General features: G+C 42.9%; 1 protein-coding gene across 7 annotated transcripts in view; it reads left to right on the top strand.

The window, feature by feature from the left end:
• The window catches only part of sh3d19 (SH3 domain containing 19), a 202,115-nt gene that overhangs the window by 68,237 nt on the left and 106,809 nt on the right, over nucleotides 1-27,069 (top strand). For all 7 annotated transcript variants that reach the window (XM_041190073.1, XM_041190096.1, XM_041190081.1 and 4 more), the window contains exons 3-6: nucleotides 22,954-22,994; nucleotides 23,953-23,998; nucleotides 25,018-25,165; nucleotides 25,264-25,450. In XM_041190073.1, the coding sequence (XP_041046007.1) occupies nucleotides 22,954-22,994; nucleotides 23,953-23,998; nucleotides 25,018-25,165; nucleotides 25,264-25,450 (422 nt within the window). The remainder of the gene's footprint in view (nucleotides 1-22,953; nucleotides 22,995-23,952; nucleotides 23,999-25,017; nucleotides 25,166-25,263; nucleotides 25,451-27,069) is intronic.

The raw sequence follows: 27,069 nt of genomic DNA, 5'->3' as shown, positions 1-27,069 counted from the left end.
CCACCAAGACTGACTCAACAGTGCCACTACTGACCAAGCTAGTTGGGTCCTGAAGGACATAGCTATCAGACTGGGCTTGCAGCGGGTGGTGGGATACCAACACAACAGAATAGCTTACTTGACTATATTGTCACCAGTCAACATGGTGCACATGAGTCAGTCCATGACATACGTAGAAGTTACCACCACACAATTCTTATGGGAGCCAGTTCTCACCTGATAAGGGAGGACACCTTTTATCATGTTGTGTTGCATTATCACTCTGCTAGATGGAACAGACTAAGAGCAAACCAGGGCATACATGAGATGCTGTGGGCTACCCGAAGCAATTGAATTGTATTCCGCCACTCCAATGTGCCAAATCCTGGATCTCCCTCCGTAACAGCACTGTGGGTGTACCTACACTGCATGGGCTGCAGCAGTTCAAGAATGTGGCTCCCCACTACCTTTTCAATGGCAATTCGGTATGGGCCTCGCCAGCAATGCTCATGTCCTGTGAGAGAATTTTTTAAAAGCAGCAGCTCATTATTGCAGGCAGCATCACCAGGGGTGTGGATGCAACTGCTGCACCAACCAGGGGGTTGTGAGAGAGGGTGAGGAGGGGTTCAGAGACTAGGCCAGCAGGGAGGTGGCTTCCAGTATCACCACCCCCCCAATCACCTTCCCAATGCAGGCTGCCTCAATCAGGTACTGCATGGCCTCGAACGAGGGGCTGCCCCCTCCCTGCCGCACCCAGGTGCCCGCAAGCAAACATGTTGGGGCTTGCTTTTCAGACTGCTTATTTGGCTGCTGCCCTGTTGAATAGCAATGGTGGAGGGATTAGGCACTTAAGTGGGCATTAATTGCCCACCTAAGGGCCTCAATTGGTGGCAGGGTTGGAAGGTTGTCCACATGACTTCCCACCCCCTGAATTAATTGTGCTAGCGGTGGGATGGCAGTGGTGTCTCCACCCACACCTCCAAAGTTGTTTCCGGGAATGGCATTAAAATCTACCCTGGCAATTCCATTTTCAATTCAATGAAGCAGTCCATGCCCACCTGGACAACATCCAGGCTTGGGTTGCTAAGTGGCAAGTAACATTAGTACCACTGTCAGGCAATGGACATCTCAACAAGCGTCTATCTTCCTCTTGACATTCAGTTGCAGTTCCGTTACTAAATCCCCCACCATTAACATGGGGAGGTTCACCATTTGACCAGAAACTCAACTGGACCAGCTATTAAAATACGTTTGCTACTACATGTCAAAGTTTGGTTATTCTGCAGTAAGTGGCTTGCCTCCTGACATCTCAAGTCCTTTCCACACTCCGGAAGACCATGTCAAAAGTGTGACGGAATGCTTTTTACTTCCCTGGATGGATGCAGCTCCAACAACACTTCAGAAGAACTACAACATCCAGGACAAGACAGTCTACTTAATCAGCAGCCCACCACCACTTTACTTATTTGTTCCATTTGTCACTGCATTGTGGATGCACTGCAGCAAGTTATCTTCAACAGCACATCACAAGTTCCCCTCCTAGTACGTACAGTCCTGATTTGGAGATATATCATCACCAGTAAAATGAAGGAACTCCCTACCTAACAGCATTGCTGGGAGAACTTTCACCAAATGAACTGCAATGGTTCAAGAAGAAGGCCCAGCTTCTCATGGGCATAGAAAATTGGGCTTTAAATACTACCCTTGCTAAGGATGCTCATATTTGCAAAATGAAGATAAAAAAAAATTGTCATCTGAACTCTTGGGCTTGGGAGGAGAAAATTCTCCATGATAGGGACTCGCTAATGTTCACCTTCCTGCCTGTGCATTTGATGGGTCATCCATTTTTGCCACTTGGAACACAATCTCAGCACCGAACAGATCTTCCATCCTCTTTCAGCTTTCTGAACAGGGAATTTTCTCTTGTGACATCCCCTGTGTCTCTCATACATCTTTTGTTCCAGTAATTTCTGAAATTATTGCTTCCTTTTGTCTTACGCAACCATATTTTGTGTCATTCAATCATCTCTTGACTTCTACCCAATCACAGACCATTCTCTTTTACTCTCTCAATACCCTTTTCCCAGGTTCTGTTCTTCTAAAAACCACTTCTATAATCTATAACATCTTCCAATTCTGATAAAAGGTCATTGACCTGAAATGTTAACTCTACCTTTGTTTCTCCACAGATGCTGCCTGACCTGCTGAGGATTTCCAGCATTTTTTGCTTGTAATTCACTTTGGGTTTCTATAACTGATCTCTGTGGTTACATCTGCTAGAAGTGCATGTACGTGGGTATTAAGTGGGGTGCAATGCTCCCCAAGGTCAAATAGTCCACTAATACTATGCCAAAGGTCATGCATTAATAATGATCACTTGACCAAACTACTGGAAATGCCTGGTGCTTATTGAACCATAGCCTAGCAAGAGTCGATGCTTTGTGTAAAGGAGGGAAGAAAGTTATAGGGGAAAAATGAAGAGGAAGCATCTTTCTCTGCGCTCATTGAAAACAATGCTATGTTTATGTTAAAATACATTGTTGCCTAGATACTTAAATTGGGAATGCAAATCATTTAAAGGCATGCTTAGAGCAGTCACGATGACTGTGCTGAAACTGAAGGTAGTTTCTTTTTTGTTTGACAGAGTAAGTACATATTTCAGCTGTTGATGGTTAGTTTTTTTCTGAAACATCTCCACCCTATACTAGAGCAGCTGCACCACATGCTTCTCACATCAGGCCAATTGAACATTGCACTAACAGCATGGACGTACTGCAAGAGCAACGTTGCTGTTCCTAACGAAAATTGCTGCTGGAAAATTTTAATTAAAGTAGATGTTTCATTTCACATCTATATAATTGTTACAATGGGCGCCTCAGATTTTAACACATGCATGCATGTGTTCAGTTTGTACTTGGGTTGCTGTCTTTGGAAGAGACTATTTGTATTCAAATGACATGTAACTGTACTGTTAGCTTCACTAACATACTTAATTTTCTTTTCATATTATTAACCTCCTCCTGTACTAGAGGCCTTGGTCCTTTGCCTATATTTTTCAATAAATAAAAGCTATATAGGTTATTAAACCTTGATCATATTTTTGAGTCTTTTTACAGCTTTTAGAATACAGTAACTAATTTGTCAGATTTCAACACATCTGCCCATTTTTAACTTTAAATGTTCCATGGTCAGATTAGAAAAATGGGCAGAATCTTTGATCACAGCTGATGTTTTATGAATAACTTACCCACTTTTCTCCTTCCCCTTACTCAACTCCAAAAAAGGAAATTTTCGACTAATTTATGTGAATGAAATGAACACCACATAGAGCCGTAACTTCTGATGGAGTGGCAATTGAGACGGATTATGACTCCGCTTAAAAGTTATTACCTAAAACTCCAGCCAATCCTAGCTCGCCTGACCTTACGACTCATGCTGGGTGTCAGACAGGTATAATAATTTTCATAGTGTTATTGGAATTTATTGTAAAGTAGAGTAATAAAAGTGGGGCCTGTGTCTATAGGTGTGTATGTGACTTAATTGAATTAAAGGCAGCTGGTCTGAAGGCTTTGATTGTATCAGTAGACAAGCTACGTTTGAAATATTAAGTAGGTAAACATGGGGGAAGTTTTAGAATGTGAGGTGTAAAGGAAACATTTGCATTTTTAAATATTCCAGACTAGCTTGAATTCAAAAGAGGGAGTGAAATGTTACACCTAGCCAGAAGAAATTAAGAAACAGTGTGTTTATTTTTCCCAAAGATTACTGGTAAGATTAGTACTATGATAGATTTTATTATTAGAGGAGAAGTCCAAAGACAAAGTGAAACAGTAGGAATTTGCATTCAAAGGGGAAAATATGTATAAAGGAGAGAAGGTTGTGTGCAAGAGAAGACATTCTAAGATCTAACACAAGTATGAAAAGCCTGCAGCCTCAAGGAACTGTAGCTGAGAAAAACTCACTTGAGATTTGACTATTCAGGGTATTGTGTATTACTTAGCCTGAGTCTTTTAAAAGCTGTGTGTCTTAACTGTTGTCTTAACCGAGGTGTAACTGGGGTTTAGATTAATTAGGGGATTTAGAAGCTATCATAATAGTAATTTGTAGATCTATGTATGTGCTTAAAATCATTTCATCTATTAATAAAGGTTTAATTTAGTTTTGTAAGAAACCTATGAGACTCTGGCTTTATTACTACTGAATTTGAAGCCCACACCTCAAAATAAGTACAAATTACAAATAGTTGTGGCAGCTGCTTCAAGTTTCCCTCTGGGATTTGGGCAGCTTGGCATTTATCATCCACCTGCCATAACACCTGGTGAGATCTGGCACTGCAGCATGTCTCTGGGGCCTAGCATTGAGGGTTATCAAGTTGAAGGCTTGGCCTTGCAGGGCAGAGGAAGAGTTGGCTGTGCCTTGGGGATGGGGGGGATCGGTTGGCCGGGCCTTTTGAGTTTGGGGGGGGGGGGGGGCGGCGGTGGTGGTTAGTGTAGGTCTGTACAATAGTTACTCAGAAGCTACAAGTGGTTTTAATTCTAATTTTTTCTAGGGAACTATTGATATAACACAGTTGGAACCATCCAAAGTTTGTGATTTAAATCACAATTTTCGGATGGTGCCCAGCGCAGGGCAATTGCCTATCAGAAGTTTGCACTTCCTAGGCAATTGCCATGCAACCTTTACCTGGGAGCTTCAGGTGGGAGGCTTCCCAGCGCTTTTTTGGGATACCTCCAGATACAACACCCTGGAGCTTGAAAATTACGGCCCATAGTGTCAAAACAGAAGTGGTGGTGGAAAAGATGTATTTCAGTTCACTAGTTAGATGTTATAAACTGTAACACCTCTTTTCCATTGAACGAGAACATAAGGAATTACATTGTGCAGCTGTATCAATGACTCTGAGTGGCTGAGCAATAAGGACTAGAAAGATCTGGGGTTTGATTCCTGACTTGTGCTACGTTAACTATTCTCAGAAGTGCTACACTTGAGAGTATTTGTGTGCGTGCTTTTTTTTATTCATTCATGGGATGTGGGCTTCGCTGCCTGGGCCAGCATTTATTGCCCATCCCTAGTTGCCCTTGAGAAGGTGGTGGTGAGCTGCTTTCTTGAACCAATGCAGTCACTGTCGTGTAGGTACACTCACAGTGCTGTTAGGGAGGGATTTCCAGGATTTTGACCCAGTGACAGTGAAGGAATGGCGATATATTTCCAAGTCAGGATGCTGAGTGACTTGGAGGGGAACTTCCAGGTGGTGGTGTTCCCATCTGTCTGCTGCCCTTGTCCTAGATGATAGCAGTCATGGATTTGGAAGGTGCTGTCTCAGAAGCGTTGGTGAATCCCTGCAGGGCATCTTGTAGATGGTACACACAGCTGCTGCTGTTTATTGGTGGTGGAGGTAGTGAATGTTTGTGGCTGGGGTGCCAATCAACTGGGCTGCTTTGTTCTGGATGGTGTCAAGCTTCTTGAGTGTAGTTGGAACTGCACTCATCCAGGCAAGTGGGGTGTATTCTATCACACTCCTGACTTGTGCCTTGTAGATTGTGGACAGGCTTTGGGGAGTCAGGAGATGAATTGCTCGTCGCAGGATTCCTACCCTCTGACCTGCTCTTGTAGCCATAGTATTTATATAACTAGTCCAGTTCAGTTTCTGCTCAATGGTAACCCCCCAGGATGTTGATCGTGGGGGATTCAGTGATGGTAATGCTATTGAACATCAAAGGGTGATGGTTGGATTCTCTCTTGCTGGAGATGGCCATTGCCTGACACTTGTGTAGCACGAATCTTACTTGCCACTTGTCAGCCCAAGCCTGGATATTGTCCAGGTCTTGCTTGCTTGGACATGGACTGCTTCAGTATCTGAGGAGTCACGTATGGTGCTAAATGTCATGCAATCATCAGCAAACATCCCTACTTCTGACCTTAGGATGGAAGGAACGTCATTGATGAAGCAGCTGAAAATGATTGGACCAAGGACACTACCCTGAGGAACTCCTGCAGTGATATACTGGAGCTGAGATGACTGACCTCCAACAACCACAAGCATCTTCCTTTGCGCATGTGTCTTTCTGCCTGTCTAGCTCTGAGAGTGTTGTAGGTGACAGGATATAAACTCACTGGCTCAGACTTCAGGCCCGAGGTATTTTAATTCTGGGGCTTTTATTTCTGGGGCTTTATCTGCATGTCACTGATCAGCTCCATGTCTGAAATGTGAGGGAAACAGCAGCTGGCCAGCGGGCAGGAGAAGAGGTTCAGGCTGCCAGGGACTGCTGGCCGTCAGCAAAGGCAAGTTCACTGGCTACTCGGTAAGTTGTGGGGAAGGGGCTTCGGAAGTAGAAAATGGAAGTTAGAGGCAGAAGAGATGGGGACTTTCCTTGTGAGACTTTGAGAAGCACTCCTTATCGAAATCGCACAAATGAAGAAATTCAAATAACTTGGCCCACCCAGTACATGCTGAGCTACTTTTGGCTGGTGGGAAAATCATGATGGCTCACCCACTCAGGTCTGAATTAAAACCTGATTGGGGTTCTAATGATCTAATTAGTATAATTTTGAGGGATCTGCATGTTTCTAGCCAGTGTCGGCTTGGCCTAAATAGCCAAGTGTTATGATACTGGGTTTGTAACCCCAAGATCAAGAGTTCAAATCTCACAATGGCAAACTATGAAACAATGTAACTTCATCTGAAACAGATGGAAACAGGTTTATTCAAAAAAAAAGAGTATCAAGAGTTCAAATCTCACAATGGCAAACTATGAAAAAATGTAACTTCAACTGAATAAACTGATGGAAATGGGTTTGTACTCAAAAGAATTACAAGAGCTTGGCCTAAATAGCCAAGTGGTTATGGTACTGGGTTTGTAACCCCAAGATCAAGAGTTCAAATCTCACAATGGCAAACTATGAAACAATGTAACTTCATCTGAAACAGATGGAAACAGGTTTACTCAAAAGAGTATCAAGAGTTCAAATCTCACAATGGCAAACTATGAAACAATGTAACTTCATCTGAAACAGATTGGACAGTGCAGCACTCTCTCAAGTACTGAACTGGAATGTCAGCTTTGATTTAAAAGATTATCAAGAGTTCAAATCTCACAATGGCAAACTATGAAACAATGTAACTTCATCTGAAACAGATGGAAACGGGTTTGTACTCGAAAGAGTTACAAGATAGCCAAGTGGTTATGGTACTGGGTTTGTAACCCCAAGACCAAGAGTTCAAATCTCACAATGGCAAACTATGAAACAATGTTACCGTTTCAATTACTTGAGCTGAAATTGGTTGAAGACACTTCTAAATTGATTAATTTAAAAGATTATCAAGAGTTCAAATCTCACAATGGCAAACTATGAAACAATGTAACTTCATCTGAATAGGAACAGATGGAAACGGGTTTGTACTCGAAAGAGTTACAGCTTGGCTTGGCCTAAATAGCCAAGTGGTTATGGTACTGGGTTTGTAACCCCAAGATCAAGAGTTCAAATCTCACATGGCAAACTATGAAACAATGTAAGTTCATCTGAAACAGATGGAAATGTGTTTGTACTCGAAAGAGGTTTCTAGCCAGTGTCTCAGCCATTGAACTGCAATGACAAGTTAAATTGGAAAGCAGTGGAGTTCCAATGGGAACAGGGTGTTGAGGTTTGATGGTCCATCTTAAAGGCCACCCCATCTCATTCCACCAGGCTGGCTGGGTTAAAAATCCCCTCCCTAAATATGTTTTAAATGTTGCTTCTTATCATCATCTTTTTCTTGTGCAATCCCTGTTTACTTTCCTCACAGTCTTTTCACTGTGGATTAATGCTGTTGTTTGTCATGAACACCTGTACTGATATCTTTGGTTTCATTATTGGTTTAGTGATAAGATGGTAAGTGCCAATCTCAACAGCTTTTCCCTGACAAAAATTGGAAATCCCAATTTGCAGCATGGGAACAAGATTTGGTGACTGAACTAAGGTGCAATTCAGACTTAAATCTGGAGACTTTGAGATTCTAGGCAAATGCAACAGGTTGTGTGTGAAATTATTTCTTTCAAATGAACTTGACAAACTCCATGGGTGTTTTAGCACGAAGACCATACCGAGAAAGTTTCTAACATGATGAAAAAAGGGACAGAAAAGCAGGTTGATTCTGTTTATTGCAGTGAGTGATAAAAGGGGCATTCTTGGAGGAATGACAAGACTGATAGCCCATTGTCCACTTGAATTGGAAAGAAAATAAGGTGTGGTGTAAAAGGGTCAGCAATTTGTTGTCACTCTTTGAGCTATCACTGATGACCCAGTATTTTGTTAAGTCAATTGCAGGAGTACGCGAATGCATCTAGTCTGCTACAGTGAGCCACTGCAACACCTTGAATGAGCAATTTTCAGACAATAGAAGAAACTACAAACCACAAAATTTTTCGCAACTTAGCTGCATTTTAGTCATTTCAGAGAACAGTGTATCAGCAATGCTGAATTGCTGTGCCACACTTTTCTTTGGAACTGGGACATTATATCAAATCCTGCTGGATGATGAGCCACACCTACATGACGTTACACATTAGAGCAATTTCTACATTCCCGGGAAGGGGAGGGGCATCTCCATGATCAACACCTTTCGACTTCAGGTGCCGCCACGCACATGCCCCCCCCACCCACCCCGGCAACAAGGTGTGGCCTTTGTGGGTGCTCTTTTCCCATTCACCTCCCACATGGCCTCTCAACAACAACCCCAACCTTCTCTGCCCAGCCACCACCACCACCATCTCACCCCCCCCCCCCCCCCACCCCCCCACCCCCGAAGGGTCTCACCATCTCTCCCCACCTGAGACCCCCACACTTAGCTGGGCCTGGACTTCTGGAACTTTGACTCTGGGGACTGCTTGCAGTCCCAGTCCTGTCCACTGCAGCTTTTGGCGTTGCAGGGACTAGAGAGCTGCCAGTCAATCAGATTGGCCGGCAGCCCTCTGAGGCAGGACTTCCTTTGGACTGAGGAGCGCAAGTCCCATCTTCAGCCAATTAATCTCCTTGGAAAATTAATTTGGCAGTGATGCATTGGCCACCAACTCTTTAGGTAAAGGGAAGGGAAAACCCACCATCCTAAAAATCTTGGCCAAGAAGTCAACACATTGGGACTGGTCTATCGGAACCTGAATTAAATGTGCTCCAGCAAGTGTTTTTTTTTAAAGTAGATGGTCTATGGTGTGGTTGTTCTGCCAGTGCTATGAGAGCTGGCAGAGGTAGGGGGGTTGCTGCCAGAGCTATGAGAGCAGGTGGAGAGTGGTGCACGTTTGTTGGAGCTGTTGGGGTGGGGTGTTCTGTCAGATCAATGACAGCATATGGGGATGTGGAGTTGTTGCCAGAGCTGTGAGAACAAGGGGGAATGGTGGGTTGGGTTGGTAATGTTGCAGAGCTGTGAAAACATGCAAACAGGAGGAGGGCAGTTAGTGCACATTCACAGACTTTAAAGGTTCGAATTACAGGACACTGTCCTGGCATCTTGGAACATGAGACAGTGGACTCAGATACAGGACGGTCCTGTAAAATAAGGGATGGTTGGTCCCCCTGATCTGTCATTGTGTCCTGTGCATGTGATTATCCCAAACCAGCATCCGTGTTGGAGGATGAGCTTCCTTTCTGAGCTTCTGTGGGCCCTGATGTTTGAAGCAACCCCTTGATATAAAATACTTAACACTTATGCCATTAAAGATAACTTATCCCCACCAGCACAAGTTTCTCTATACATAGGGTGACCGATAGTGCTGCTGGTATCATGTGACATTGGTTTGCCACTTTGAGTCTAGCTATAGGCTTTTTACATTAACTAGCCTGTACTGATATTCCCCCCCTGTTGGATCCACAGAATTAACTGCCCATGTGTGACAATTCAGGCCATACTGTTAATGCCATGATTTGCCATTATGTGAATTTGTACATGTGCGGTTCACCACTTTCAGCAAAACTGCTGTGCAGAGTCAAAAACAGGAATAAATAAATTAGCAGATAAATGGTAATCTATACACCACTAAATTTATGCTGCAAACGAACCCCTAAATGTTTCCATTATAATCTTTTTAAAAAGTAGCTGAGTGGTGAAGTGCACCAAAAGTTCTATTTTTAGTTCCACAGGATGATGCATTGTTCATTGTCAGGGAGTGGCCCTTCATACCTTGAAAGACCAGTTTGTCTTGGATTGTTGCAAAGTGCAAGTTTTGGGCAGAGGTGGACCATGCGAATGTGCTAGAGTGGGGTGGGTCCCAATGAATGCCGTGAAGGCACCTAAGGAATAGGTACTGACAATGTACAGATTTATGCAGTGGAAGCCTATGGTAATGGTAAAGCTAATAAGAGCTCCTGAGGGTAGAAAGAAGGCTGCACCCTGTTGCCACTCCCTTGTTGATGAGATAAGGTTGTGAAACTGCTCTCCAGGACCAGGCTACATTTGTAACATTATACCTTATTGAAAAATTAGGTTGCACTTGTCTCCACATTCTGGCGAATATGTTATTATGAATATCCCAAGTTGCTTGGATTTGTTATATGTCAATTGCCCATGAACAGTCAGTGACAGCTGAAAATCCACATGTAGACTCCAGGCTCCACCCCTAGCTGTAGCTTCCACCACTCCACTGATGTTGCCACCATTCTGAAGTGTGGGACGCATACTGCAGACTGGATGGAAATACTTGAGATCGGCCTTGCAAGATCAGGAATTCCCATTTGCAGCATGCAACAGGGTTTCTGGAGCACGGTGATATCAGATAAAAATAAGGGAAACTCCATGCAATTTTTGCTGCAACTTTCTGTGTATACAAGAACTGGTATTTTTGAGTACACCTGAAGCTTAAGCCTTGGCCAGCCTGTTCCCCACTTTCATCTAACTGTATATCAGATACCTATATTCGGGGCTTTTTTAAAGTTGTCAGCTTCCCGAAAGCACTCGTTCAATGTCTGTAAATTTTCTAGGTTATTTTGCACACCATTTGAAATCTGTCTGTGGCAGCCAGTTGTCTGTGTTTGTGTGAAGCTAGGTTTCAGTAAATTGAGGTGAAACTACTACTTTTATTAAATCACTGTAAATGCCTTTGCTCAGATGTCTCTTGTAAGAAGTGTAGGTTTCAACTCGTTGATCTTTTACTCCTCAGCGAGGAACTTAACTGAATGCAGGATAGAATCAACTAAATTCCATCTGTTAGATAAATACGCAATTACATAATATTATTTTAAACACTACAGCCAGATTCTCCCCACACATCCACACCTATTATTCCTCTCCTTCTCCAATAGTTTGATAGCAAAGCATGGGACAGGGGAGGAATGATCGAGTTTAACCTAAAATGGACATAAAAGAATTTTAGTGTAGAAAAGAGAAGCACCAGCTGGAGTATAAGATATTACAGATATTTAGAATTATTGCAAGTTGCAAATGCAATAAGCTATGGAAAAGTATTTAAGCTGCAATAGGCTTGGTATTTATAGACAGAATTCTGTTTTCCACAGAAGTTTGGGGTGTGGGGAGTAGATTTTAAGTGTTGGGTTTTGAAAGCAAAATTTATTTACCCAAGTTCTGAAAAAAACAGACAACATATTTAATATGCTATTAGGCTAGAGAAGTAAGATGTTGCCCCTAAAAGATTGCAGTTTGTTAGCATATCACTTGTAATCAAGAAACACCTCATGCCCACCGTACTATGATGTCTTTGATCCCTGGGGCTCAGCAGCAATTTGTCTTGCAGGCCTTCCCTTCTGCCTGTGCACAGTGTTAATCCAGTGAATATCCATCTGTCAAAGGAAAAAGCTGTAGTCGGTCTGTTTTCAACATCGGTTTATTCACGAAACTGAGTATAAGATAAGTGCAGGCTACTTTTCCCTTCCATATAGTTGTCTCACGTGGGTGGAAACTGGTGCTTATTTATGTGCCCTAACCTTTCCGCAATTAGAATCAGCTGCTTTTAATCACTACTAGACCATGCATTCAATTGTCACAGCATTTGCAGCATTAACACACGGGATAAAATGGGCACTATTTTTTAGCCAGAAAGTTTGTGGGAAACTTTGGACAAAAGGTTCTCAAGCAGAATGCAGGAGGTTAGTTATTTGCTTACATCAAGCAAGACGAAGCACCAATGTGGGGAAATGTAGCGTGTTCAATATTTTATAGCACAAGGATCAGCTGTGCCGGTTTGAATTAAGTGAGTCTGATAATATCTGTTGCTCAGTATGTTCACTTACTGTGAAATAAAGCAGCTTAAAGATTGGTATTAGGCCTTATCTTACCAAGTGTTTTCTCACTTTGCCTCCAAAAAGATTGGAAAAGCATGGGGAGGCATGTGATAGACTTCACCATTGAGTACATATCACAAGAAGGTATGGCTTTACAATCCTTGGTTATGCTATTGTCCAAATAGATTTCAGGCAGTGGCACTCAACTCCAAAATGATGTGGGATCTGCACACAAGAGCAACTGACAAAATTGAACCCAAGAAGGTAACAACAGCAGACCCCAAATTTATAACCAGAATATAGAGGAAAGACAGAAGCTTGGTCTGTGTAAAAGACTGTTTAATTTATGTAGCCATGAAAATCCTGGGGTTTCTCTCACTGTTCGCTGGATGAACCAATTGTTCAATCAGTGACCTGAACATAATGTCCTGCAAAACTAGCATTTGTTTTCTGAGGGATTTGAACAACTCTTGCTGCAACAATAGGGTAGGATATCTGGTCATATAAAATCACAGTGTTAATGATTTTCAGCTGACCTTTTGAAACACTATGATAAAAACAAAAAAACTGCGGATGCTGGAAATCCAAAACAAAAACAGAATTACCTGGAAAAACTCAGCAGGTCTGGCAGCATCGGCGGAGAAGAAAAGAGTTGACGTTTCGAGTCCTCATGACCCTTCGACAGAACTGTAGTCAGTTCTGTCGAAGGGTCATGAGGACTCGAAACGTCAACTCTTTTCTTCTCCGCCGATGCTGCCAGACCTGCTGAGTTTTTCCAGGTAATTCTGTTTTTGTTTTTGTTTTGAAACACTATAATGTTTTGGTTGCTGTGTTTTTGTTTGTCAATTTAACTAATTTGCTTCTGGATTGTTGATGAAATCTTATCAAATTTAGATTTGCACCTGAGATTCCACATATGGTTTAAACATATAATAATTATTGAATTGAAAGTAAAAGGTAAATATGATTATCATCTTGTTACTTTAAAAGTATTCCATGAATCTTGCTGATGTCAAACTCCCATTTGTGGTTTTATTGATCTTGCCCTTTTTATTCTGTTGGGTTTATTTTGTGGAAAATTAACATAAGTCTATCATTATATTCTAGTGTATGTATGTGTTTTCTATCATGATATGTAACTATGGCTTCTCCAATGCCAGTATCTCAGATATTCCAATATATTGTTATACTCTCCCACTCATGCATGTACCATGCCAATTTTCTCAACAAGATATCTTCACTGCTTTCCTCTTGCATCCTCTGCACTGAGCAACTCCTGATCCTCGCTGGTTTAAATCTACAATCCAACTCAACATGGTCACTCATGACAAAAACAGAATTACCTGGAAAAACTCAGCAGGTCTGGCAGCATTGGCGGAGAAGAAAAGAGTTGATGTTTCGAGTCCTCATGACCCTTCGACAGAACTTGAGTTCGAGTCCAAGAAAGAGCTGAAATATAAGCTGGTTTAAGGTGTGTTTGTGGGGGGCGGAGAGAGAGAGAGAGAGAGAGAGAGAGAGAGAGAGAGAAGTGGAGTGGGGGTGTGGTTGTAGGGACAAACAAGCAGTGATAGAAGCAGATCATCAAAAGATGTCAACAACAATAGAACAAAAGAACACATAGGTGTTAAAGTTAAAGTTGGTGATATTATCTAAACGAATGTGCTAATTAAGAATGGATGGTAGGGCACTCAAGGTATAGCTCTAGTGGGGGTGGGGAGAGCATAAAAGATTTAAAAAAATTTTTTTTTAAAAAATAATGGAAATAGGTGGGAAAAGCAAAATCTATATAATTTATTGGAAAAAAAAAAGGAAGGGGGAAAACAGAAAGGGGGTGGGGATGGGGGAAGGAGCTCATGACCTAAAGTTGTTGAATTCAATATTCAGTCCGGAAGGCTGTAAAGTGCCTAGTCGGAAGATGAGGTGTTGTTCCTCCAGTTTGCGTTGGGCTTCACTGGAACAATGCAGCAAGCCAAGGACAGACATGTGGGTAAGAGAGCAGGGTGGAGTGTTAAAATGGCAAGCGACAGGGAGGTTTGGGTCATTCTTGCGGACAGACCGCAGGTGTTCTGCAAAGCGGTCGCCCAGTTTACGTTTGGTCTCTCCAATGTAGAGGAGATCACATTGGGAGCAACGAATGCAGTAGACTAAGTTGGGGGAAATGCAAGTGAAATGCTGCTTCACTTGAAAGGAGTGTTTGGGTCCTTGGACGGTGAGGAGAGAGGAAGTGAAGGGGCAGGTGTTGCATCTTTTGCGTGGGCATGGGGTGGTGCCATAGGAGGGGGTTGAGGAGTAGGGGGTGATGGAGGAGTGGACCAGGGTGTCCCGGAGGGAGCGATCCCTACGGAATGCCGATGGGGGGGGTGAAGGGAAGATGTGTTTGGTGGTGGCATCATGCTGGAGTTGGCGGCAATGGCGGAGGATGATCCTTTGAATGCGGAGGCTGGTGGGCTGATAAGTGAGGACAAGGGGGATCCTATCATGTTTCTGGGAGGGAGGAGAAGGCGTGAGGGCGGATGCGCGGGAAATGGGCTGGACACGGTTGAGGGCCCTGTCAACGACCGTGGGTGGAAAACCTCGGTTAAGGAAGAAGGAGGACATGTCAGAGGAACTGCTTTTGAAGGTAGCATCATCGGAACAGATGCGATGGAGGCGAAGGAACTGAGAGAATGGGATGGAGTCCTTACAGGAAGCGGGGTGTGAAGAGCTGTAGTCGAGACAGCTGTGGGAGTCGGTGGGTTTGTAATGGATATTGGTGGACAGTCTATCACCAGAGATTGAGACAGAGAGGTCAAGGAAGGGAAGGGAAGTGTCAGAGATGGACCACGTGAAAATGATGGAGGGGTGGAGATTGGAAGCAAAATTAATAAATTTTTCCAAGTCCCGACGAGAGCATGAAGCGGCACCGAAGTAATCATCGATGTACCGGAGAAAGAGTTGTGGAAGGGGGCCGGAGTAGGACTGGAACAAGGAATGTTCCACATACCCCATAAAGAGACAGGCATAGCTGGGGCCCATGCGGGTACCCATAGCCACACCTTTTATTTGGAGGAAGTGAGAGGAGTTGAAGGAGAAATTGTTTAGCGTGAGAACAAGTTCAGCCAGACGGAGGAGAGTAGTGGTGGATGGGGATTGTTCGGGCCTCTGTTCGAGGAAGAAGCTAAGGGCCCTCAGACCATCCTGGTGGGGGATGGAGGTGTAGAGGGATTGGACGTCCATGGTGAAGAGGAAGCGGTTGGGGCCAGGGAACTGGAAATTGTTGATGTGACGTAAGGTGTCAGAGGAATCACGGATGTAGGTGGGGAGGGACTGGACAAGGGGAGAGAGAAGGGAGTCAAGATAACGAGAAATGAGTTCTTTGGGGCAGGAGCAAGCTGAGACGATCGGTCTACCGGGGCAGTTCTGTTTGTGGATTTTGGGTAGGAGATAGAAGCGGGCCGTCCGAGGTTGGGCGACTATCAGGTTGGAAGCTGTGGGAGGGAGATCCCCAGAGGAGATGAGGTCAGTGACAGTCCTGGAAACAATGCCTTGATGTTCAGTGGTGGGGTCATGGTCCAGGGAGAGATAGGAGGAAGTGTCTGCGAGTTGACGCTCAGCATCCGCGAGGTAGAGGTCAGTGCTCCAGACAACAACAGCACCACCCTTGTCAGCGAGTGTGATGACAATGTCAGGGTTGGACTGAGAGAATGGAGTGCAGTAAGTTCAGAGAGAGACAGGTTAGAATGGGTGAGAGGAGCAGAGAAATTGAGACGACTAATGTCGCGCCGACAGTTCTCAATGAAAAGATCAAGAGAAGTTAAGAATCCAGAGGGAGGGGTCCAGGTGAAGGGAGAATATTGGAGATGGGTAAAAGGATCCGTTGAACGGGGAGAGGACTCCTGCCCAAAGAAGTGAGCCCGGAGACGAAGACGGCGGAAGAAGATTTCAGCATCATCCGAGCCCGAAATTCATTGAGGTGAGGGCGTAATGGTATGAAAAGTCCGTTGCTGAGAACTGAACGTTCAGCATCGGAGAGGGGAAGGTCAGGGGGTATAGTGAATACACGGCTGGGGTTGGGATTGGAAGATTGGGTGGGGACCCTGACATTGTCATCAAACCCGCTGACAAGGGTGGTGCTGTTGTTGTCTGGCGCACTGACCTCTACCTCGCGGAGGCTGAGCGTCAACTCGCAGACACTTCCTCCTACCTCTCCCTGGACCATGACCCCACCACTGAACATCAAGCCATTGTTTCCAGGACTGTCACTGACCTCATCTTCTCTGGGGATCTCCCTCCCACAGCTTCCAACCTGATAGTCGCCCAACCTCGGACGGCTGGCTTCTATCTCCTACCCAAAATCCACAAACAGAACTGCCCCGGTAGACCGATCGTCTCAGCTTGCTGCTGCCCCAAAGAACTCATTTCTCGTTATCTTGACTCCCTTCTCTCTCCCCTTGTCCAGTCCCTCCCCACCTACATCCGTGATTCCTCTGACACCTTACGTCACATCAACAATTTCCAGTTCCCTGGCCCCAACCGCTTCCTCTTCACCATGGACGTCCAATCCCTCTACACCTCCATCCCCCACCAGGATGGTCTGAGGGCCCTTAGCTTCTTCCTCGAACAGAGGCCCGAACAATCCCCATCCACCACTACTCTCCTCCGTCTGGCTGAACTTGTTCTCACGCTAAACAATTTCTCCTTCAACTCCTCTCACTTCCTCCAAATAAAAGATGTGGCTATGGGTACCCGCATGGGCCCCAGCTATGCCTATCTCTTTATGGGGTATGTGGAACATTCCTTGTTCCAGTCCTACTCCGGCCCCCTTCCACAACTCTTTCTCCGGTACATCGATGATTACTTCGGTGCCGCTTCATGCTCTCGTCGGGACTTGGAAAAATTTATTAATTTTGCTTCCAATCTCCACCCCTCCATCATTTTCACGTGGTCCATCTCTGACACTTCCCTTCCCTTCCTTGACCTCTCTGTCTCAATCTCTGGTGATAGACTGTCCACCAATATCCATTACAAACCCACCGACTCCCACAGCTATCTCGACTACAGCTCTTCACACCCCGCTTCCTGTAAGGACTCCATCCCATTCTCTCAGTTCCTTCGCCTCCATCGCATCTGTTCCGATGATGCTACCTTCAAAAACAGTTCCTCTGACATGTCCTCCTTCTTCCTTAACCGAGGTTTTCCACCCACGGTGGTTGACAAGGCCCTCAACCGTGTCCAGCCCATCTCCCGCATATCCGTCCTCACGCCTTCTCCTCCCTCCCAGAAACATGATAGGATCCCCCTTGTCCTCACTTATCACCCCACCAGCCTCCGCATTCAAAGGATCATCCTCCACCATTTCTGCCAACTCCAGCATGATGCCACCACCAAACACATCTTCCCTTCACCCCCCCCCATTGGCATTCCGTAGGGATCGCTCCCTCCGGGACACCCTGGTCCACTCCTCCATCACTCCCTACTCCTCAACCCCCTCCTATGGCACCACCCCATGCCCACGCAAAAGATGCAACACCTGCCCCTTCACTTCCTCTCTCCTCACCGTCCAAGGACCCAAACACTCCTTTCAAGTGAAGCAGCATTTCACTTGCATTTCCCCCAACTTAGTCTACTGCATTCGTTGCTCCCAATGTGATCTCCTCTACATTGGAGAGACCAAACGTAAACTGGGCGACCGCTTTGCAGAACACCTGCGGTCTGTCCGCAAGAATGACCCAAACCTCCCTGTCGCTTGCCATTTTAACACTCCACCCTGCTCTCTTACCCACATGTCTGTCCTTGGCTTGCTGCATTGTTCCAGTGAAGCCCAACGCAAACTGGAGGAACAACACCTCATCTTCCGACTAGGGATTTTACAGCCTTCCGGACTGAATATTGAATTCAACAACTTTAGGTCGTGAGCTCCTTCCCCCATCCCCACCCCCTTTCTGTTTTCCCCCTTCCTTTTTTTTTCCAATAAATTATATAGATTTTCCTTTTCCCACCTATTTCCATTATTTTTAAAAAAAATTTTTTTTAAATCTTTTATGCTCTCCCTACCCCCACTAGAGCTATACCTTGAGTGCCCTACCATCCATTCTTAATTAGCACATTCGTTTAGATAATATCACCAACTTTAACTTTAACACCTATGTGTTCTTTTGTTCTATTGTTGTTGACATCTTTTGATGATCTGCTTCTATCACTGCTTGTTTGTCCCTACAACCACACCCCCACTCCACTTCTCTCTCTCTCTCTCTCTCTCTCTCTCTCTCTCCGCCCCCCACAAACACACCTTAAACCAGCTTATATTTCAACTCTTTCTTGGACTCGAACTCAAGTTCTGTCGAAGGGTCATGAGGACTCGAAACGTCAACTCTTTTCTTCTCCGCCGATGCTGCCAGACCTGCTGAGTTTTTCCAGGTAATTCTGTTTTTGTTTTTGTTTTGAATTTCCAGCATCCGCAGTTTTTTTGTTTTTATCTCTATGGTCACTCATGAGTTCACTGCCTTTCTATCCTCCCTTAATCTCTCTGTGTCTGTATAAATATATTCACAGCCACCCCTGTGACCTTGCTGGCTCATGTGACCCTGTCATTCCAATTGTATCATCATAGGTAAGATCATCTTAAATCACTTCCTTGTGTCACTCTTAATTCAAATCCATTTTTCCTTTCCTAACCCTTCTATCTCTTTGTGTCCGACCCTGGAAAAAAGTTCTTCCAATTGACTAACAACTAAACTTGCAAGATTCTAACTGCCTACCTTTGGCCCTCCATCCAGCAGAATATTTTTACAGCTATCAATCTGCAAAACTAAACTCTCACCTTCTTTGATACCGTGTCCCCATAAAAAACCCTATTTTTCCCTAGTAAGACCCTCATCTCTACTCCCTTAAGCCCAAGAGATGCAGACCTAAATGGACCTGATGGACAACTGATTTAGCCATTCATTGCCGGATCTGGCTGTACCACATAAAACACCTTCGTAATATCACCTGACTTTGCCCCTGGCTCAGTTTATTTGCTGCTGGAACCCTCATGCTTTTTTTTTTACCTCTAGACCTGATTATTCCAAAGCACTCCTGGCCAGTCTTCTCCAGCCCTCCAAGCTATCTGCACTCCTCTAATTCTGGCCTTGTGCACATTTCTGATTTTAATCATTCTACCATTGGTGGTCATGCTTCAACTGCTTTGGCCCTTGGTTCTGGAATTTCCTCCCTAAACCTCTTCAACCCCCTTTCCTCTTTTCAGACTCCTTAAAAGCTACCTCTTTGACCAAGCTTTTGGTCATCTTCCCTCATATCCCCTTATGTGGTTCAATCAAATTTTGCAATGTTCCTGTGAAGTGTCTTGGGACATTTGATTGCATTAAATGTGCTATATAAATGAAAGCTATTGTTTAAACAGTTAATAGTTTCGGTTGTGCTTAGGATTCGGGTAGCAGCCTTTATTTGTCTTTAACTTTATTTAGCAGAGCTATTGTTGGACAGTGGTTAGATTGGGGGATGCCCAATTGAAGCATCTTGCTGAAACTTTTCTACAGTTTTAATAGGTGGGGCAGTTATGAAATGCAGTGGGAATAAGTGGAGAATTTTTTACAAAACACTCAAACTGAAATTTAATGAGTTTCTTTCAATTTCAAAGCTGGCTTTGTAATGTTGGTGATATGTGCATCCACCAGCATTTGAAGAACTTAAATTGAATTATTTTCCTCGCTTGGTTCATTTATATTGGATTTCTGCCATTAAAATATAAGCCCCAATGTTAATTTGGGGTAGAGATATAACATGCAGAGGCTGGAAGAGCCCAGATACATGCAAAAGAGTCAATGTGCCAAGTTTTCTATATTTTTTGTGCTTTTTAAATTTATGTACATGTCTGAACCCTGACTTAACAAAAACATAACATTGTATTGGTTATTCCATCATCTGTCTCGCCTGCCCTGTTACCATGTATTTCACTCTTTGTCTCATCTTCTAAATCATTAATGCTGGGTCACCATTACACAATACGATTTGGATGGTGTATTACTGTACGGTGCCTAAAATGATTTTGATTTGGATCCTCTACCTGTACTAGTTGAATGCAATAGGTAGCTAATCTGGACTAAATCACATGAGGTGAAGGAATAATTTTTTAATTGTTCACTAGTGGTTACTTGGGCTTGGATATCTAGGTGAAGAGCCAAAATCCAGAGTGTGGAACACCACCAAGGTTGAAGAAAATAAAAACACAGATGAGGTGAATTAGGAAGTAGTGATGATTATGTGGCACTAAGCTTGGGTTTTAAAAGCCTGCAAAAAAATTAAGAAGGAAAGACTAAAGGAAGTAAGAAATTCTAGTGCTCTGAGAATTAGTTAGAACCGGAGATTGTGGGATGGGTCTAATAGGCAGGATAGAGGGAGGAGCAAGAGCATTGTAGGAGGATGTGTGTTTGGAGCTTGGCAAGAATGAGAAACAAAAGTTCAGTGGGATGTGGAGAATTTAAGTCTACTCTGCTGCAAATGGGAGGTTTATATATTTTGGAAGAGTGCTGCCATCATTGACAGTTGAGAGCACTTGTGAAGATCAGAGCTGGAGACAGTAGGCCAGGCTTGGAGAGGGAAGAGGTCAAACTAAGAAGGAGAATGGTAAGGAGAGCAAGTGGCCAACTGCTCAGCTGGAAAACCAAAACAAAGGTCAGCTAACTAGTTGGAATATTGTAGAAAGCAACAAGTAGATAAAATTGCAAAGTAGAGTGATGAGATGAAGATAGCTAGGCTGATACTTGGGTGAAATGTGTTTTGAGATATGGTGCAAGTGTGTCTTGTTCTGCAGCAACACCAGGTTTATGCTAAGACAGTGAAAATTGTGCAGAAAGAAGGATGAACAATTGTACTTCATGCCATGTGTATGGTCTGAATACCTAACACTTAAACAGGCAATGTCATAAACCATAGGAGTACATGCTGTAGCCTTAAGTTGCACCCATGAGCAGTTTCCTTCCTTTTAGTGTTTTATATGATATATAAGTACAGCATATCAAGTAGTAAACTTGTGTGTGAGAGAGAGAGTTCCAAACCTCCTTTGCTTGAGTGCCTCAAAGTCTGCCATTGCTAAGTGACATTCAGGGAAGGGCATTCTTCTTCTATGATGCTACTGCCTCAGGACTCATACCTGTGTTTAATAAGTCACAGCAAACTGTGGGGAAATTCCACACGTTTGTCACAAAAGAGTGCTGCCCTCATAGTTTGTTGGAACCCCTGACTAGCAGGACAGCATTCTCCCTGTTCTGAGTTACTGCCAGCATTTGTATCCTTCTGCAGCTGTTTTGCTATTTTATGAGTGTCATTCTGTTCCAGAATTCAGAACTAATCGTGTGCCAAGAGGAGTGTACTGATGGAAAACCGGGCTATTTAGATTGGTTATTCAAATGGGATTTGTTCTTTGGCAGGGAGAGTAAGCAAGTTGAGAAGGCAATTAGAAAAGTATATGGAATGACGACATTCTGATCAATAATTTGGAATCAGGGCAGCAATAACTCTGCCCTGGATAAGGCAATCTTGGTATACTAACCAAAAACAAGCTGTAAATGTCCAAGTGTGAAAGTGGTCTTCCATTCAGATACAATATTCTGGGCTATTGCAGAATTTCTACAACTTTTCACTTGGAAAAGTATCAAAGTGTTATAGGTTAAAGTGGGACAGTATTAATTCTCAGATGAGCAGCAGAATCTGTCCAAACCACCTGTGAAGTATTGGTGTTTTTTAAAATAAACTGGTTTGTCCTTAAATGCTCCTTGTTTTCCTTTTATTGCTATTGGTTACTGTGCATTATTAAAACCGTTAACCCTTGTTTAAGGGCATATACTGAAGCAAAGTGAAATATCACACCAGATTACATGTTCCATTTTATCACATATTAGTGCACAGAATAGTAAGCAAGTACATTGTATTGGCATTATGACACACTCGCCTGGTATTTCCGGGGATTCCTCCAATCTCCTGCCGTAACTTTGGCAAAGGATTGGTAAAAACCACTTGCCTGGCATTTTCACCAAAATTACAAAGAGTGATCAGGAATCCTTGGGGGAAATTTTACCCATTGTGTCGTGCAGTGGGAGTCCTTGAGTTTTTGTGGTGAGCTTCTGCTCTGGGAAAGGCGCATAGGTTGGGTAAAGCTGCAAATGTCTTAATGACTCAATAGGGCAAATGCATTCCAATATCAACATGCTGATTTTTCCATCAGGGATCACTAAATAGCTCAGGGAACAGTGAAGCAAATTTTAGTGATCCACCCCATTTGGCCATGACCAGTTAGCACAAACCAGGAGAGTCAAACTTGAACCCTTCTATGTTGTAGTGTCCCACACTACATAGTATAGTATGCCCAATGGCTCAATAATAAACCATGTTTAAATAAACCACAGTTTCTTTTAAGTGATTAATTCACCTCCTCTTCATTTTATTTTTCCCCCATGCCACATAATTATTACAAGAGTAGGAGGCACAGAAAAAATTCTACTTGGGTGGGGACCAACAAAAAGGAGTGTTGCATTTATGAGGCCCTATCCAACCGTTGCATATCACAGAACTTTAGTAAATTAGATCAATCACCACTGGGTCAGTAAAATTCTGCATTTTCTTTTACTCTGTCTTTCATTCATTGATAAATGTGCAGCTGTATATTGTTTTTTATTACCTTAAATTGAAATAGAAAATGGAATGTTCAATTTTATAGAAGTAACTTGCGTAAGAGTAACAATGCGATGCAGATGTATTTCCAAATGACTGAACATTTGTGTTTTATTTAAACAGCCACGGACCATTATCTACCATAAGGGCAGCTATCAAGAGAAGTAAGTAAGCAGCACCTTTTAATATATTATAGGTTGCATGACAACAGAGTGCAACTGGAGGGGTCTCTGGTGAGGTCAGAGATCCCATTAAACTGGTAGTTATTGGCAGTTCAAAACAGTTTGCAAAACACTTTAATGTGATGCCAAGGAGGAGTGTCCAGAGGCTTTCAACAGCCGAATTGATTCAGCAATCTCTGATGTAGCAGAGGACAAACTCTGCCCTTTCACTTTTTGACTTAAAAGGGCAAATTCTCAGGCACTGTAGTTTAATTTGAACCTTAAGGTACCTCAAACTGCACCAAGGTGATGTTTCCATTTTCATCTGCCACCTTCCTAGCCTTTGAACATGGCCTCCAAATGTTGGGATTTTGTTCCAGTTTTGTACTCTTGAGAACTGGCTGATATTACCCCTAACTAATTCATAATGGACCCTTACAGTCAACAAATAGAAGACACTTTCAGTCCAAATGAGTATCATTAAATTTTAATGCAGAGATAAGAGTAGTATGATAATCATAGCAGCATCCAGTCACAATTTGCACTGTTGGTATTTTAGTGCATCAATATTACTGCAATCCTCAATGGGTTAAATAGATTGAGCCCTTCTTAAATTGTTTGAATTTGAGAAAACAGTGGTGAGCAAGCGTTGTAAAGATGCAGCAACTATCAGTGTGCATTTCTAGTACTGAGGGCTAACTCATTTTCACTGACCCACTGATCGGAATTGCATGCGAGCCACAGTAACTCTGGAAATCTGATGAAAATCAATGCCCAAGATGCTAATTTGTAAGTACATCACTGTCCTGCCAAAAAAAAATCACTGGGTCCATTTGTTCCTGCTCAATAGATAATGTTTATTGAATGAATGTTCCCATTAACAGTTCCCTGCTGTAGCAGCAAATTAGTACTTTATCAGTTCTGTTCAGATTATTTGTTTTCTCCTGATTCTGTTGTTTAGCATCAATTCGTACATCATCGCAGAGTGAACCGCGGAGAGAAAGAAGGTATGAAGCTCATTTTTGACTCTTTAAAATTGAGATTGCCCCTTATTTTCTTTCATCTTCCACCCCTCTAATCTCCCTCATACACTTACTATGGCTCAGAGGACAGGCGGTTGAATATGTACCCATACTCTGGCAACATTACAGCCAACTAGGAGTAATGGAAAGAGTAGGATTCCTTCCAGTTTTCTATTCCATGAGCAGAAGCCAAGTGCTTCTCCATAGCATTGTGGCTAAGATTGGGTATTCAGGTAGGATCAAACCTACTTCCTACCAAATGTCCTTTACTGTTTGAAAGCATGGCCCAAAGTGTCTCAGTTTTGTTTTAAAGACTGTGGTGCATCTCTCTGTAATGAACTGAATGCAGTATGCACTTCACTGAATGCAGTATGCACTTCGCTGAATGTTGAGCAAAGTACTGAATTAGTTTGTCTGTTTCCTTTGTTCAGTGATGGTCAGATTTTAATTGGATGCATGTTTTTCCAGCCTTGATCATTCAGACATCTAATCAATATTGAAAAGTAACTTGATAATTTTTTAATATATCTTACATTTGAATAGAATATATGTGGCCAATAACAGCACATAAGTTTTAGCTCAAGTGTGTAGGATACAGAATTTATTCAACATATGAAATGCGATAGTCACTTGACCAAAAGTGCTATTAACCAAACTACCGGTAGTTCTGTCCGTGGTGTCTATTGACCAGACTTCCACTTTACAGCAGAGTTTGCTGGATTAGGAGTGGGAATTTAAGTTGCTTTTTTTTCCTTCAGTCTCGGGGAAGAGATACTAATTATTATAACTGATGCTTTCCTGGGTGAGATTAATTAATTGAGCTCAGACAACATAACTGTGAATTTTAAGATTGGCACATTGATTAGTCCAACTATTTCAATTTTTGTAAACACCTATGCAACTTTAAATTCCACTAAATATGACCTCAGTTTGTGTATCGAGAAGTATGTACCTTCAGTGCTACATTTCTAGGTCACTGAAAGAATGTTTCCATCTTCCCTCAGTCGCCCAGACATTACAGTCATTGCTGCGGAGCCCATAGGACCAAGCCCTTGGTATCCTGGTTCACCAGGAAACTGTGCAACGTCTGCTGGACTAGGACTTTCATATCCTCGGACTCTCTGGAGAATTGACGAACCTGTTGCAGCAGAAGTAAGAAATTCTTTTGTAAAAGAGGTTGATTTTATTTGAGAATTACTTTTGCAGAGATTATGTTGATGGGATGTTCCTCTTCTGAACTTTGGTTGCAGCCTCCACCATCCTATGAGCAGGTGATCAGAGAAATCAATCAGCATCCTGTGCCCAGACAACATCCCTCAAGGCGTTCAACAACTACTACATCAACACAGACTGAATTTGACCAGGATACTGAGAATATAGAGACAAGGAGCGCTGATGCTGATTTTACAAGTTTGAGAGGAAACACTCCTGTGACAGGTAGGGAAGCACCTTATTCATAATAGCATAGGCAAGTCATTACCTTTAATTAATGGCTTAGTATTAGCAAAATCAGTATTTATAATTAATGGCATAGTAGTAGCAAATTTAGCAACACAATGTAGCACATGAGAGTTAAACTTAAACTTGTCAATATGGCTAGGGATGTTTGATCCCCTTTTCAGAACCTTGGATTTTTGATTATAGCTACCTATTTCGGTTTTGAGCACCCAGATCATTCTGAATGCAACTGAATTGGATCAGACTTAAATTGAACAATCCCCAGAAATTGGTGCAAGGTTCATGATTGCACAGGGTTGCAACTTTGTGCTGCCTGCTCATTTCTATGATTGCCGAATGCAGCCAATACGTCCTGTGTTCTTCATTGGCTACACACATAAGTGGTGACCAAATATTTTAGTGTCTAGCACTACTTAAAGTTAGACTTTCCCCATTAGCATGTCCCTGGGCTGTCAGTGTTAGACACTGGGAGCTAATAACAACTGGGTTCAATCATATTTTCACTGGACATGTGCTTACACGCACTTACAACAAGGGCGTCAATGGCTACCAGAAGTGGAATTTGAACCAATTCTGAATCCAAGCCAAGAACACACACGTCAAGTGCAGCAAATCCGCTGTCTAAGATATATTGCCTTGGCCATAGGGAGCATTGAAAGCGCAATCCTTGATCTGCACTCAGTACTACACTGAGTTGTTTTTTTAAAATTCATTGAAAGAGAGCACTATTTTTATTTCAGGTTGTGACTTATTTTGGGTTTTTTAAAGCCTGGGTTTTTTTCCTTTGATTCTTCATCCAGTGCCATGTTTCAGTAGCCAAGATGGCAGATGGCCTGTTACCAGATCATCTCCAATGCCACCCCCAGCTAACCACTAGGACACATGTGACCACAGGGAACTCATTCTCTTTCTCTCATCTTTTTTTTACCTCATCCTTAGATGTACTTTTGGTGTCTCTGTATAGCAACCCAAATAAGTTTAGGAATTCAGTTGAATGAGAGACCAATCCTGCATCTTTTCACCCATGATACTGTACTTCAGACTATGCTTTAAAATAAATTAATATTAAAAAGAGGTAGTAGTCTAAACATTAATTAGATTGAAGGTTGATAAATCCCCTGGACCAGATGAACTGCATCCCAGGCTGTTGAAGGAGGTGGCTATAGGGAGAGTGGATGCATTGGTGGTTGTCTTTCAAAATTTTATAGATTCTGGAAAGGTTCCTGCAGACTGGAAAGTAGCAAATTTAACCCCACTATTTAAGAAGGGAGAGAGAGAAAACTGAGAACTACAGACCTGTTAATTTGACAGCAGTAGCAGGGACAATGTTAGAATCTATTATGAAGAATGTGATAACTAGACAATTGAAAAAATGATATGATTGAGCAAAGGCAGCATGGATCTGTGAAAGGGAAATCATGTTTGGCAAACCAGTGAAGTTTTTTGAGGATGTTACTCATATCATAGATAAAGGAGAACCGATGGATGATGGTGTATTTGGATTTTCAGAAGATTTTCAATAAGGTCCCACACAGGAGGATAGTAAATAAAATTAGAACACAAGGGATTGGGAGTAATAAACAGGTGTGGATGGGGTG

This window comes from Carcharodon carcharias, chromosome 1 (assembly GCF_017639515.1).
Source record: "Carcharodon carcharias isolate sCarCar2 chromosome 1, sCarCar2.pri, whole genome shotgun sequence".
Lineage (NCBI taxonomy): Eukaryota > Metazoa > Chordata > Chondrichthyes > Lamniformes > Lamnidae > Carcharodon > Carcharodon carcharias.
This window is presented reverse-complemented; position numbering and strand designations above follow the sequence as displayed.